At 31.6% G+C, this 14486-nt stretch overlaps 1 protein-coding gene across 1 annotated transcript; it reads right to left on the bottom strand.

The window, feature by feature from the left end:
- Nucleotides 1-237: 237 nt before the first annotated feature.
- LOC107442509 (single-strand DNA endonuclease ASTE1) lies at nucleotides 238-14176 on the bottom strand. Its single transcript, XM_016056095.3, has 2 exons — nucleotides 13880-14176; nucleotides 238-3795 (listed from the first exon to the last, which is right to left on the bottom strand). The coding sequence occupies exons 1-2, from the start codon at nucleotides 14035-14037 to the stop codon at nucleotides 2061-2063; spliced, it is 1893 nt and encodes a 630-aa protein (XP_015911581.2). The 5' UTR covers nucleotides 14038-14176; the 3' UTR covers nucleotides 238-2060.
- Between the last annotated feature and the right edge of the window lie 310 nt (nucleotides 14177-14486).

Consider the following 14486-nt stretch of genomic DNA (forward strand, 5'->3'; position numbering starts at 1 on the left):
ATTGAAATAACATAAAGTATTTCGAAATTTTTTTGTTGCTGCAAATTTTAATGTACTGGATTTAAATGCTTTCTTTTAAAAAAAAAATAAGGCTTCATTATTCGCTATTCTCCCAAAAAGTCGTATAATGCGGAATAACATGGTTATTCGAAATAAGTGGACAAAAATTAAAGAAGCAAGAGAAAGCGTTTTAACAAGCAAATGTGACTGTAGAGAAAAAATAACAACTACAAAATATTTCTCAATTTGAAGTTTTTTTAAATTTTATTTTGCCTATTACAAGAGCATATTGAATATAAAATAAACAAACTTATAGTATAGTGAAAAATTATATAACAAAAATCTATAATTATTGATAGGCGATATAATTCGCTGAATTGACAAATTTTTCTTTACAACAAGTATTCTTTAACAGACAAGGTTCATGAGTGATGAAAAGAAACGATTCAAACATTCATAATTTATTTCTCTGAATCCAACTGAATTATATTCATAATTCTGCAAGCGGAGCAGAAAAATTAAAAACAGGATAAAATGTTAGACACATTCATTAAACATAATCTTTCGAACAAACCATCAATTGAATATATTTTTATTAATCTTCTGCTAAACTAAAAATACATACATTTTAAGCAAAAACGGATTTTTAATTAAACTGCTAATAAATGTTTATAAGTGCTTCAATTTTGGTAACCAAATATGCATACCATATTTGGATAGTAACACATACCATTTTGATTTTTTGCAAAACACATTTAATGGATGAATTCCTTGACTTGAATTTTTGGAGCTCGCTGATTACGCATATCCTGACGATACCGTACAAAAACAGATGAAATAGTTTAATCTTATGGGAAGAGTGGAGATGTACCAGCTTTCTCTTTTCTATAAATTTTGTGTTTAATTAAACTGTTTCGAATTCTGCACCAACAGTGTTTTTATAGTAATTTTTTCATCAAAATAAAAGTTCTTATTAAATACATATTTAGAAATTGAGACTTGTGATTGGTGCATTTTAAGCAGAACGATCTAACCAGATTCAATAAGAATGTTCCTTAAGTTTCTAAAAATCATGAATTGTAAATTTATTATTTTGTAAATTTATTATTTTAAATTTAGTTTTCGGTTGTAGTTTGTTTTTCAGATAGAATTATTTAAAATATTGATTTAAGAATTACAATGGGAACCAATTTTTGTTGTTCTCTGTTGAGCAAGATTTTTAATTTTTTTTCAAAAAATCAGATCTAAGATACTTTAGTATCGCTGATCTCAAGCTTGCAATCGATTTATTTCTCCAAGCTACAGTTTTTTTTAATGACATTTTTAGTCTATTTTTTTGTCAAAATGCACAAGCGTAAAAACGTAAATATCAATAAGGGGGTTGCATAAATGTTGTGACTAACTTAAGGGAGTTAGGGCTTATCATCGGAATTAAAATTGCTTAGAAACTCATGCACAAAAATTGATCCTGCTTCTTGTTTTTTTGGTTTCTAAACAGATCATAATAGGAAAGCGTCCACGATGACATTTCCGGGCAAGGGTTTCTATGCAATTTTAATCCTGATGATGTGCCTTGACAACAGCAGAAGTTTGTCCCAACATTTATGCATCCTTTTCATATACATTGTTTTTAATTTCTACATTTCGACAAATAATCGACTCAAAATGTCATTAAAAAATCTATCTTTAGGTGCAATACTAATTTCAAATTTGAAACACTCTCACCCGAATTAGGCAATATCAAGCATTTGCATAAATGGAACAAAAAATTTATTCCAAAGTGTTGTTATTAAAATAAAAAATAATGGCGTCACGTGAAAAATTCGAAATGGATCGTTCGAAAAGTGGAGGGAAAATCGATTGTTTAGTTTTCCAAGTTGTTTAGTTGAAGGATCTTGGATTGAGCTCTAAAAGCTCCACGTCGCGGATTTGACCTAGTTTTTAGTATTTTCTCTTTTCATTTTGTATAGGAAATAGCATTTTACACTTTGAACTATAAGTGATTCGTCAGAAAATAATCTTCATTTTCACTCGAATTTGACTTTGATTTTAAAGAAATTTTAAACATCGTAATATAAAAATTTACTGAGCAGCATATCAAACAATTTAGATGCCTCAATACCCAGCAATTGCCTGATTGATGAATTTGGTCTTTGTTCAGTTAGTTCTTTAGTTAAGTTGTAAAGCAGTGTACCATTGAACAATTTATGCAGCTTTAGCGGCTCAAAAGGAGCGTTTAATAAGTAATTCAGAGCAATGCAATCTGAGATACAAGCCTGAAGTTGGTTGAAGCTGTGAACAATGCTTGAACTAAAGAATTCATCGCTGTTACTTGACTTTTCACAATATTTTTTAAGATTTGAATGAACTAAATTGGCACCCTGTTGAGAAATTGATGCACTCGGGAAAACAGCATCCCTTGATGTTTCAAACAGAATCTCTTTAGCTTGGAAATATATCAAGCTAAGTATAAGCGCGAGTAAAGATTCTTTTTCCGGTTTTGGCGAGCTTTTCAGTAGCCAATAGTTTACGCAAATAAAAAATAATTGTAAATGGCTCGGAACATCCGAGACAAAATCTCCACTTACTTCCAGAACATTCGACATAAAACTTCGAAGTTGATCTTTATTTAATGTATGTATATCACTCAACTTCAAGACGAAATTGCCGTTTTTTAGTTCAAAGAGATATTCCACTGGAATTCTCTGTATGATTTTTCCATTTCTATCATATTCTTCTATTTGGCGAATACATTCATGAACGTGCCGTGTGCTGTTTCTAGAATAATGGTGTACAAGTATGCCGTAAATAACCTGTCGAATATAACGTGAGCATGTGTAACTGCTACTTTTGGAAAAGTCATCGATTTGTGGTAATAATATATTCCGATGCAAAGTAATTATGTTCATTAGAATGGGAGGAAGGCAACCTTTATGAAAAGCCACAACAAAATCTCTGGGAAGCATTTCTCCACATGGTGTAACCAATTTGGTTTCTTCAATCAAAGCTTCATGAACGTTAGAACTCAAATACTCAAGAATGTTCACCATATTAGTAGGCTTAATTTGGTAATCTTCTATCGAATTTTCAATAATGGATTTCACGTTTTCCCTCTTTTCTAACTCAATCAAATTTAAAACTTTACTTTTTGCTTTATCAAGAGTTTTGGATCGCAGCCAAGAAAAAAGTCCCTCAAACTTATTCCTAAAAGGGACCGTAGCCATATGATGCCAGTAGAACTGTTTGAATTCTTCGTAAGGGGACGCATAATCATTCCCCGCCAATGTTGCCAATAACGGCAAGACATTTCTGTCTTTTAGACAGAATACTGCATGAAGAGATTTCAAATAATAAATTTTACACGATATATATTTCACTTTAGATCCATTCGTGAGAGTTTTGGTTTTGACACCAACATTGATGTGATTTAGCCTAATGAAACCATTTGGTAAATCGTATATATAGAAATCGCTGTCTTCACTTAAGATTGGACAACCGTAATGCACAGCAAGGCTTGCCATTTGGTTGTCACCTTCGTAATCACATTGAGCATAGAGTATGCCCATTTCTGATAGAGTGTTCTTGAAAACTTCAAAAGCATTAATGGGTAGAACTTCTGTTGAACTTTCCTTGTTCTCTAAGAATTTTTTAATATTTTTTAATTTATGTTTTTGTCTTTCAAGTAGTTTCTGCAGCATGCGATCTGACTTATCATAGCCTCCATCAAAAATAACGATTGGCTCAATGTTGCATTCTTTCAAACAAGAGAAGTAATTTATGATGCATGCAGCGTACCTGCAAAAGAGCAAAATTTGTTAGAATAATAATTTAAAGAGACAACGCAAATCCATGATTCCAAACAAAGTTCATCTACATATTTTTTAATATTCATATTATTTGTCTTATGAATATAAATTTTATTTAACATCAAACTGTACAAATGGAAGAAAATTCGCAAGGTTTGTGACACAAAACTAATTCAAATTTTTAAAATCTTTGCCATACGTCTAGATTTAAAAATGTTCAGCTACTTAAAAGCCACAAATGGTGACTTCGATCTAGTGTTTAAAGAATCACCGATCTAGTGTTTAAAGAAATATTTTTGCTTATTATAAATGTAATGTCAGAACTTATTATTTTGTCCTTTATTTGTGTTAGTTCAGAGATAGAGCTACTTTCGTATAACTTTTGAGAATTTCTTACTTCCTAAAATTAGTTAGTTTTTTGTTTTTATAGACAACGAGCGAGGTTGTCCGACCTAAGATTGTTTGTTTAACACGTTCACTCCAGGAAAAGTGAAAATACTGGTAGAAGAACTATTTCAATATTAGATAATATTCGGGAGGAGTTAATCTATTCTCAACGATAACAATTCACTGCAAGGAAATTTATCACGGCGATGAAGCAATTCAATATAAAAATTGCATCCGTTAAAAATAATTGGTATTTGGGCAATATATGTGACGGAATGACATTTTGACTTGCAAAATAACAATTAATTGAAGTTTCTATGCATCTAATTTCAAATAAACATTATTTTTTTCTCTTGCATATCATTATTATTGGTATAATGTGATTAATAAACTAAAAAAAAAAGGATTTTTAAAAATTTTTATTTTTAATTTTATGAACTTTTTACTTGTGTGACGGAATGACATTTTGGCAACCAAGCTTTTGGCATGCCGCTTAGAACTGGTAGTTTCTGTGAATTTTGCAAGTATTATTTTCTGAACTATTTTTTACTTTTTTACTATGTGTAAGCAATGTAAAATGTGAATTTGGAAAATTAACCTCAGGTTGGCTAGCAGTTATTAACATCTATTTGCTGTGACGGAATGACAAAAAGTTTAGTGGAAGAAAGTCTTCATTTAAAAAATGTTTTATTAATATGTGAAAGATAAACAGAATGTAACAGATAAACAGAATTAATATTTATGTAAGAATCAGTTAAAATTTCAATAATTTGAAAATTAGGTTGTCTCTGAAGAGGTTTTATATCTAACTTGCCAATGTCTTAACTTCACTTAAAAGTTGACACTTTCGTGGAATTGCCCAGTTATGGATTTTTATTATTCCCGGAAAAAAACTAAAAAATGAAATTTATTGCTACCAGTTTTTACTCCGGTGCGCTGCCAAGATGAGGCAATCTAGCATGACCCACCGGTGGATCAACCCGGCGTGAACGTGTTAAATCGTGTTTCCCTATTTTGTAATAAAAATTGTTAAGTTTATTTTAGAGTTCTTTCATTAAGTGCATATCAATTGAACAACAGTTAATAGTTTCTACAATTACTTCTAGTCAAAGTTACTACAATTACTGCTAGTCAAAGTCTACAGTTACTGCTAGTCAAAGAACAAAATGTATTTTTTACTGCAATTTTTTTTAAACTGAAAATTCTCATGAAATAATGCATTAAGAAATTTAAAATTTAATTGGTGCAATTTAAGTAGATCAGTTCGGCTCGTGGGAACGTTCTCGAAGTTTCAGAAAGTTATGAATAGTATATTATTATTTGTTAAGTTTGTTAATATGCACTGTTATAGTTTGTCTCACCGAATCATTTTAAATAATGAAAAACAATTTTTTTTTTTGAAATTACTCTGGGAAACAAATTTTTGGTTACATTTATACACACAATACTTGATATCACATCCGATCAACACTTGATCGGGTGTGGAAATTTCAAATCTGAAATTAGTTTTACTCGAAAAGCTACAGATATTTTTAAATGACATTTTTAGACGAAATGTACAAGTTTAAAAGTAAGGGTTTCATATATAACAGTGAGTCGAGTACATGATACGACAAACTTCTAGGGGAGTTGGGGTACATTATCAGGATTAAAATTGCATAGGAATCTATACCCCGAAATGTGGGTGAACACGGTCAGGGGCGTTTCCTTATTATGAACGTCTGTTATATATAACATTTTTAAACTTGCACATTTTGACAAAAAAATAGACTACAAATTATGTCCTTTTAAAAAACTGTAGCTTGAAGAGAGAAAAATCTCTTGCAACAACAACAAAAAAAATGTTCCGCAATGTTTCGATGAACTATGAACAGAATTGTTCGAGAAGTCCTCAGTTGAACGAATGTAAACAACTTGAAAGTTGAAAAGATTCGCATTACTATCTCTGTGTTACAGATACTCATCCAAAAGTTTCCATTTTCGTAAAGACTTTTATACATTTCTCGAAAATTGCCAAAAAATCTTATATTTTGGCTTTACATTTTAAGTCAATATGCATACATTAAAAGCTTGCAAACAATCTGCATAAATAATATTAAAAAATGTTTTTATAAAATTGAAAGAAATGGATGGTTAAGAGGCATGTCACACGATAAGAGAGTAACATGAATTTAAAAATTGCATGAAAAACTGATGGTCAAGTCAACTTTGTTATTTAAAATGTAATGAAAGACAATAAAGTGAAATATTTTCTTGTTTGCAATAAAGGATTCGAAAAATTGTCTTTCTCAGTGGTTGGATAAAATTTACATTATTTTTGTAGTTAACTACAACTTCTTTATTACAAATGTAGTTAACTACAGCTATTTTGTTTTTTAAAAAACATGTAGTGATTACAAATTACTTTCGAAATGTAGTCACTATTCAAGTACTTTTTAGTTATTCTGGAGGATTTAATTTACACTTGCTCAGAGAATAGCAGATTGAAAAAAAAAGTTCGTAAAAACTGTTTTAGAAAATAAAAGGTTTATTTTATCATGGGAAACTGTTAAGAAGTTCAATTTTTTATGCCGCTAACTGCCAAGGATTATTGCACTCCAGAAATGTTAGAAAATAATAAAATATTTTGTGATTTTGTTAAGTGTCTAAAAGATTTTAATTTCCACCCCTGTGGCAGACTGTGTTTTGGGCTTTCTGCGACAAACCTCTCAAGCACTAATATCTTTCTGCAAGATACTTTGAATAATAACAAATTACATATTACTAATTAAATTTATAGTAACAGAAACGTTGTGTTTATAAAAAAACCCATTTGAATTAAATAAAATTGTATATATATTTTTTTATGTGAATATGTAATATTTTTTTATTCTGATATGATGAGCGATATTCTCACATTTTGTAAGAGGAAAACACTCTAATTATTTCCTTTTTCGCATTTCGTAAATCATCACATCAAAAAAAAAATTCTTTTTTAATAATAATTAAAAATCGTGAAATTCCGTAGCTGTTAACTACCGAAAAAAAAGATCAACTGTGAAATTACGCTAATAGGGCTCTTCAAAAAGGTGGTACTAAATGCGCTTCGAGACTTGGCTGTTGTAATAAATAATATCGTATTAAAAATATGGGATTTTAAAAACTGTGGAAATAAATGCCCGCCCCCCCCACCCAAAAAGTGATAGAATCATTGTTTAAAAAATTAAATATTCATAAGTGCGATTCGGAATTTCCCATTTAGTGCAAAATATATCGGGATATTTAAAAACCACGTGAAAATCAATATCAATAACTGCCGAAAATACAATCGATACACTACATGGATTTGCGCTAGTATCGGCATAAAGTAAGCGCGTCAAATTTATTATTTAAATTAAATATATTAAATATATTTGCGCGTATTATTTAAATTAAATTTTACGTGTAGAAATAATATTAACGGAAAACCAGAGGCTTTCAAAAAATCTCGTAGAATTCGGTAGCACTAGTAATAAAAAAATCGAAGAAACGATAAAATCATATTAAAAGTAAATAATTGATTTGAGTTTCTCGTATAATTAAATTGTATTAAAATATCGGGATTTGTTTTTTTAAGGTGAAAATTTGTAGCAATAACTGTCGAAAGAACGATTGAAATACCGTATGGTTTAACGAGAATATTGACGCAAAACGAGCGCGTCAAAGAATGATTGTTTGAATTCGCGATTCGAATTTCGCGTGCCGTAATAATATCGGTATATTTCAAAAATTAATGAGAGTATAACTAATAACTGATCAATAAGGGACATTGCTAAAAGAAATCAAAACACTGCATAAATTTAAGATGTAATCGGCGCGAGTTGTTGCAAAAAAGGAAAAACTCAAATGCGCGTTTTAAAATTTTTATATGCGCAATTTTCTTTAAAACACAATTGTATCGATTTCATTTCAAACAAATTAAAAAAGAAAGTGGCGCATAATTTTGCTACATATCTGAATTTGTAACAAAATTCCCATTCACAGTCAAATTTTATTAAAATGTAAAATATGGTGCACTTGAAAGAAAAGAAAATATATGAATGAAGGAACAGGATTTCTAGGACGGAACTATTTTTTCAATTTTCGCGATTTCGGTTTTTTTTCGATTTTATATTTTCGAATTGAAATTCTATTTTAAACCAGTTCGTTATCGATTTTTTTTAATTCTTAAATAAAAATCGAAAAATAACGGCAACTTCTTTTCCCTCTGATGCGCGTGAAATGAATCTTTTGAAAAATGGAGTATAAGTCTTGTAACTTAATATAAGTTGTTATATAATAATCTCTGAGAAAAAAAATCTTTTGAAAATCTCGGTAGAAAAGAAAACCGAAATCTCTTCATTATTCTTTATTTTTCATTATTTCCAAGTAAAAACAGAAAAATCACGAGCATTTCTTTTCCTTCTGAGACGCGAAAAAAGCATTTTTTAAATAATTTTTTAGATAAAAAAAAATCGAAAATTTGTGCAGAAAAGAAAACCGAAATTGCTTACTTCCTAAAGGAAGATTCTTTCTGCAAGAACTCTTTTAACGTTCTGCAACAATGTCGCCATGATTCTGCCACAGGGATTTCCTCTAAGTAACCGAGAGTTATAGAGAAAAAATTTACCGTTGCACAGTGGGCCAGCATCCAAGGTTTCGTGGCCAAAATTAGTATTTCGGTGAAATTTCTTTCAAAATTAGAAGTTTTTTATGTGCAGGTAAATTGAATTCATAGCTGAAATTTTGAAATATGCTAAAAATATCCCCCAAAAAAGCAAATTGACGACTGAAATATGGCGAGCAAAAACAAAAAAAAATAATATAGTACGTTTAAATAATTAAATATAGCAATGAAAATATAATAATTTTCGTAATTTTATATTAAAAATGAAAAGCAAATTATATTTCCGAAGTAATATTACAAAATAACGCGAAAACATGAAAAAAAACAACATAATTTTTGTTTTTCGGTATATTTAGTCCACCTTTGCAATACGGGCAAAATGGGGCAGGTTTTTTCGAAAGAAGAAACATCAAAGAAAATAACAAAAAAAAATTAAGCTCTAATTACCTCGTGGAACTTTTTGGAACTAAGTTTCGAAATTCATTCAAACATTGTAAAATGTCAAATGATAAGATATAAACTATAAAATTGTCAAGAGTATTAACTAATCCAAAAAATTGTACTATAATTTCAGACTAATTACTCTGATAAAAATGTAACAGTAAGATGAAATTCCTATGTATATTTCTGAAATAAAAATTTAAAAGTTACATTTAAAAAATTTTTCTTAACATATTTTTCATTACATTATTCTCGTCAGTCCAAAAAATAAATTATAATGTTTGGAATGATTATGAATACTTAATTTGGGTTATATTAAAACTGCCTACACATATTTTAGCTGAAAATTTAATCTTTGACTTTTGGCAAAAGATCATGGTCTTCTGGCCCACAGTGCGTTGATGGAATCGCGTAAGATTTGCACCAATCAGATTCGAAAAAATAGTTGCGTTTGAGCCTTGTTTATTTTTGTACCTTGTTTTTTGTTTCGCACTAGTAACTACACTATTTTTTTTTAAAAATTGCACATTTTACAACAAACTACGAAAACAAATAGCAACTACTGTGGTTTCCGTAATTGGGTATAATATAGCCTACGTCACAGGTTGTGTTGTTCCTACTAAATTTAACCCATGAACGGCATTTTCTGCGAGCCTAACTTCAAGCCACAAATAAACAAACGATGTGTTCGATCGTTTAAATAGCTGCTCGCCAGATTTTATTGCATTATAAAGAAAAGTTATTGAAACTAAATACAACTAAATAAACAACAACAACTAAAACTAATAACAACAACTACTAATAACAATAACTAAATAAACAACAACTAAATTCCATTCGTTTAGCATTGCGTCAGATGTTGTTCCTACTAAATCGAAGTAGTTGTGTTTTTTTCATATTATACCCAATTACAGCACGTTAGTTCTGTCAGCTGGTTTTTTTCTCTTTTGAAGCATCACACAAACTTGAGGTGATAAATTCATGGATTCACATGGGCATGACCATATCAATCATTGGAAAGCATAATGCATCTAATAGATCTAACGATTAGATGCAGATAATAATGTAACTAATCGTTTACGTCCTGTTTAACATTTTAGGATGATCAACATACTTTGCTCTTGACAGCATACCCTAGACATGATAATTTTAATACGAACTTCAGTGCTTTAGACACAATTCTTTTAATCAATCAACTTAATAATATATTTGCATAAAGCTAAATTCTTCTACTAAATAATAAAATTTATCAAACTGCAGAATAACAAACTGATACTTTAAAAAAAAAATATTTATCAATGAAGAAAAGTAAAGTTTTTTTCATCACATTACTTGATACATAAGATAATTTTAAAATAAATAAATTCAGAAATGAAAGTAAGAAATATTTATAGAGCAATGTAAATGCAAATTAAATATTTTAATTAAAGAAATTTTATTTCGTCTAAAATGATTTAAAATAAAACAAACACATTACAGCTGAAAACAAGGGCGCCGGCAGAATAATATGAAAGTGGATGCAACCCTCTAACAAACTAACCCTCTCCCCACCCAAAAAACATTTTAAATATTCTGGTATTACATTTTGTTTTGTTATTACATATGCTTTCATCTGTTAATTTTTTTCAAAATATATTTCTTCATTGTTACCAAGATATTTAAAAAAAAAGTGCGAATTTCTTATACTTGCAAATTTTTCCACGAGAAACTGTATTGATGGCACAGCTACTGACTCTGAAACACAAATAACTACAAACAGTAGTTTTGCATACTAACGTGTTCGTGCACGCTTAACATTGGTATTTATTGTGTTGATGAAGTTTTACAGTTGCGAGAAGTTAGTTTGTGTTATACACCTTTTTTAAACTAAATAACTGATAGAAAATGTAATATTATTTATATTTTATTAAATGAAATTTAAAAATATTGCTATATATCGAATGTGTCTTCTAAAAACGCAGAAGAATTTTTCAGGAGGTCAATCTTTATTCCTCATTTGGACTCCATTATATCATCGTTGAAAGACCGTTTTTCTTCTACACAAGGAAAAGCATTTTCTCTCTTAAAGCTTCATCCGAATGCAATTAACAAACTGGACAAAGCGTCATATCTTGAAATTTTAGAAGATATAAACTGCTGTTTGTAGAAAATGCAACACCTTGAAAGAATCATCAGAATCAAATGAAATTTAATGCAGAAACGACTTGTACTGATACAAATAAATGATGAAATTTTCAAAACAAAAGAAACAAATTAAGCGTCCGAAATCAGTATTTGGTGCAGCCACCACGCGCTGCAATAAGTGCTGCTATACGACGTGGCATGGAGTCAAACAGATGTTGAATATCTGCTTGAGGAAGAGAATTCCATATCGCTTGTATGCGCAACCAAAGTTCGTCTTTGGAAACTGCAGGACGCGGATCACGAGTGAGACGCCGACCAACCATATCCCACACGTGCTCAATAGGCGACATATCCGGCGAATAAGCAGGCCAAGGAAGAAGTTGCATGCGTTGTGCTGAACAGAAGTCTCTAACAGTCCGCGCAACATGTGGGCGTGCATTATCCTGCTGAAAGATAGCTCCAGGGATGCCTTGAAGGAAAGGAACGACTTCGGGCTGTAGCACTTCACGGACGTATCTGTTGCTATTGAGATTACCCTCAATTCGTATCAAATTGGATCGTCCATGATACGAAATCGCACCCCAGACCATAACTCCGGGTGTTCGACCACTATGTCGTTCAATAATACACTCAGGAAGGCAGCGTTGACCGGCATAACGTCTAACACGAACACGGCCATCATGGGTCCACAAATTGAAGCGTGATTCATCTGAAAAGACAACTTGGTGCCAATCAGCTCGCCAGTCTCTGTGCTCAAGAGCCCACTGCCGACGCAGCCGTCGATGATCCGCCGTGAGGGGAATCCTGTATAATGGCACCCTTGCACGCAATCCACGGCGCAGCAGACGACGACGAATTGACGAAGCCGACAATTGTACACCTGTAGCAGTAGACCAATGTGCTGCCAGCTGCCTGGAGGAAGCTGTGCGATCATTCACCGCCATGCGGAGCAGGTGTCGATCATCGCGCTCTGACGTCACCTTCTGTCGTCCAGTGCCTGTTTTTCGAGTTGTTCGGTGCTCGTCGGTCCACTGCTTCCAAACTCGCATCACTGTGGAACTGTTCCGCTGCATACGAGCTGCTATTGCGCGATAGGAAAATCCTCCTTCTCGAAGGCCGATTATCCTCCCTCGTTCAAACTCCGTAAGTTGCTTGAATTTCTTATTCTTCCGTCGTGGAGGCATACTCAGGTCTCACTAAACGTTTGCCACTAACAAATAATCATAGACTATTTTCAACGTCCCGCTACAGCACTTTATTTATACGCTTTCAGCATCAATTCAGAGGGCGCTGCGCGCGCCACGCACGCGCGATGGCTCTGAAACTTTATTAATTTGCATAATATCCTATATCCATTATTAAAATAATATTTCATTTGATTCTGATGATTCCTTCATGGTGTTGCATTTTCTACAAACAGCAGTTTATGTACTTGTATAAGGATCTGCTCTCCCTGAATTTCATCACTGAAGCTACAACGTGGTACGAAATGTGGAGAAATCGAGAAAATCTTATGAATCCCTCTAGTACATCGATTTAGTTATTGAGGCCACACCGTTTTATCCAGCTGTAGCGGAGGTAATCAAAATTGGCCTAACTCTTCCAGCTACTACGTGCACTATTGAACGCACTTTTAGTACAATGCGACACATCAAAATATGGAATCGGTCTACAATGTCTCACAAGAGATTAAGTAGTTTGTGCATGCTTAGTGTGCATAAGAAAAGAATCAAAGATGTCTCAGAATTCATTGAAAAAGTTATAAGCAGATTTGGACAGCAAACAAGACGATTACAATTCGTGTTTAATTAAACAATTTTTTAATTGTTAAATATCAATAATTACTTAATTATTTGTTTTTAAATAAAAATATTTTTAATTTCAAAAGTTTATATCAAGATTGCTTTTCTGTACCTCTTTAATTGTTTGAAAAAAAGCCAGGGGGGTGCAAGTGCACCTCCTTGCACCCCCCTGCCGGCGCCCTTGGCTGAAAATAAGATTCACGTTCAGTTAGGATTCAGTTGCTCAACACATCATATTTTTGACTTAGGACATTTATATATTTAGTGAATTATAAGAAATTTTATGAATGTCGAATCTTAAATGACTTTTTAAGTTTCAGAAAATTAGACACAAAGTTGAAAAACGTTTAAACAGTTTAAAAACCCATGTTCGAATCTCTCGTGTTGTAATAACATTGTATTAAAAATATCAAGTTCTTCTTAAGAAAAAAAAAAACTGGAAATAAGTAGCAAAAACTGTAAAAAGAAAGGGTTTAAAAGTAACCCGGATTGACAATGAAATCTGTAAAAATAAAGCACATCTACAGTTATGCATACACTAAAATCAAATGCTGAAGTAAATTCCACTCCACGCTTATGAGTTAAACCTTACTTTAAGTTAATATTTTTTAATAAAACGATAAGAGGAAAATAATTTTTTCTTCATAGTGTAATGTAAATTATAGTGAACAAATAGTAAATAAAGGAAAACTTACACATCATAATCTCCTCCGTATATGTAAGCAGCTCCACTGGAAGCATACAAGCAATGTAGAAGACTGCATCCATCTATAATAACTGATGTATCATGCAATTCGAAGCATCTGCCAAAGTTACATTCTTCAATAAATCTGCTTAAACCACGAACTCCCATCTTAAATGTTAAAAGTAGTTCAAGTTAAGAACTTTCTTCAATTCTTCCGTTTAAATACAATGACGAATCTTATCATATTCAGATAAAAACTGTAGCGACAATCATTAGTTAAGGAAGGAAATAAATGTTGGGACGGTAAATAACACAACGGGAAAATAACCAAAACCAAAACAATAAATCACTTTATCATTGTTAGCTGCTTTTGAAATAAGTTTAGGATTTCTTTATCAGGTTTTTTTTTTATCATCATTAGTTCTCAATTTTAATCTCTCCTCTCACAATTTTTTACTGATTCGACTGAAAATCGTTGCTTAAATCAATTGAAAAGGATTTTAACAAGCGGTGTTGATAATAAATAATTCTAATAAAGATGCATTACACCCACTCACGAGTTCATGACGCGCTACGGGAAATTTCCCATTTGAACAGGTGTCTATCGTTTTTTTCCA

This window comes from Parasteatoda tepidariorum, chromosome 5, assembly GCF_043381705.1.
Source record: "Parasteatoda tepidariorum isolate YZ-2023 chromosome 5, CAS_Ptep_4.0, whole genome shotgun sequence".
NCBI lineage: Eukaryota > Metazoa > Arthropoda > Arachnida > Araneae > Theridiidae > Parasteatoda > Parasteatoda tepidariorum.

What these genes read in the sequence shown, in the direction of transcription:
- LOC107442509 (XM_016056095.3), bottom strand. Translation starts at nt 14,037, where the DNA reads ATGGGAGTTCGTGGTTTAAGCAGATTTATTGAAGAATGTAACTTTGGC. An exon ending in TACGGAGGAGATTATGATGT is followed by an intron (nt 3,796 to 13,879) that starts GTAAGTTTTCCT and finishes GCTCTTTTGCAG; the next exon opens with GTACGCTGCATGCATCATAA.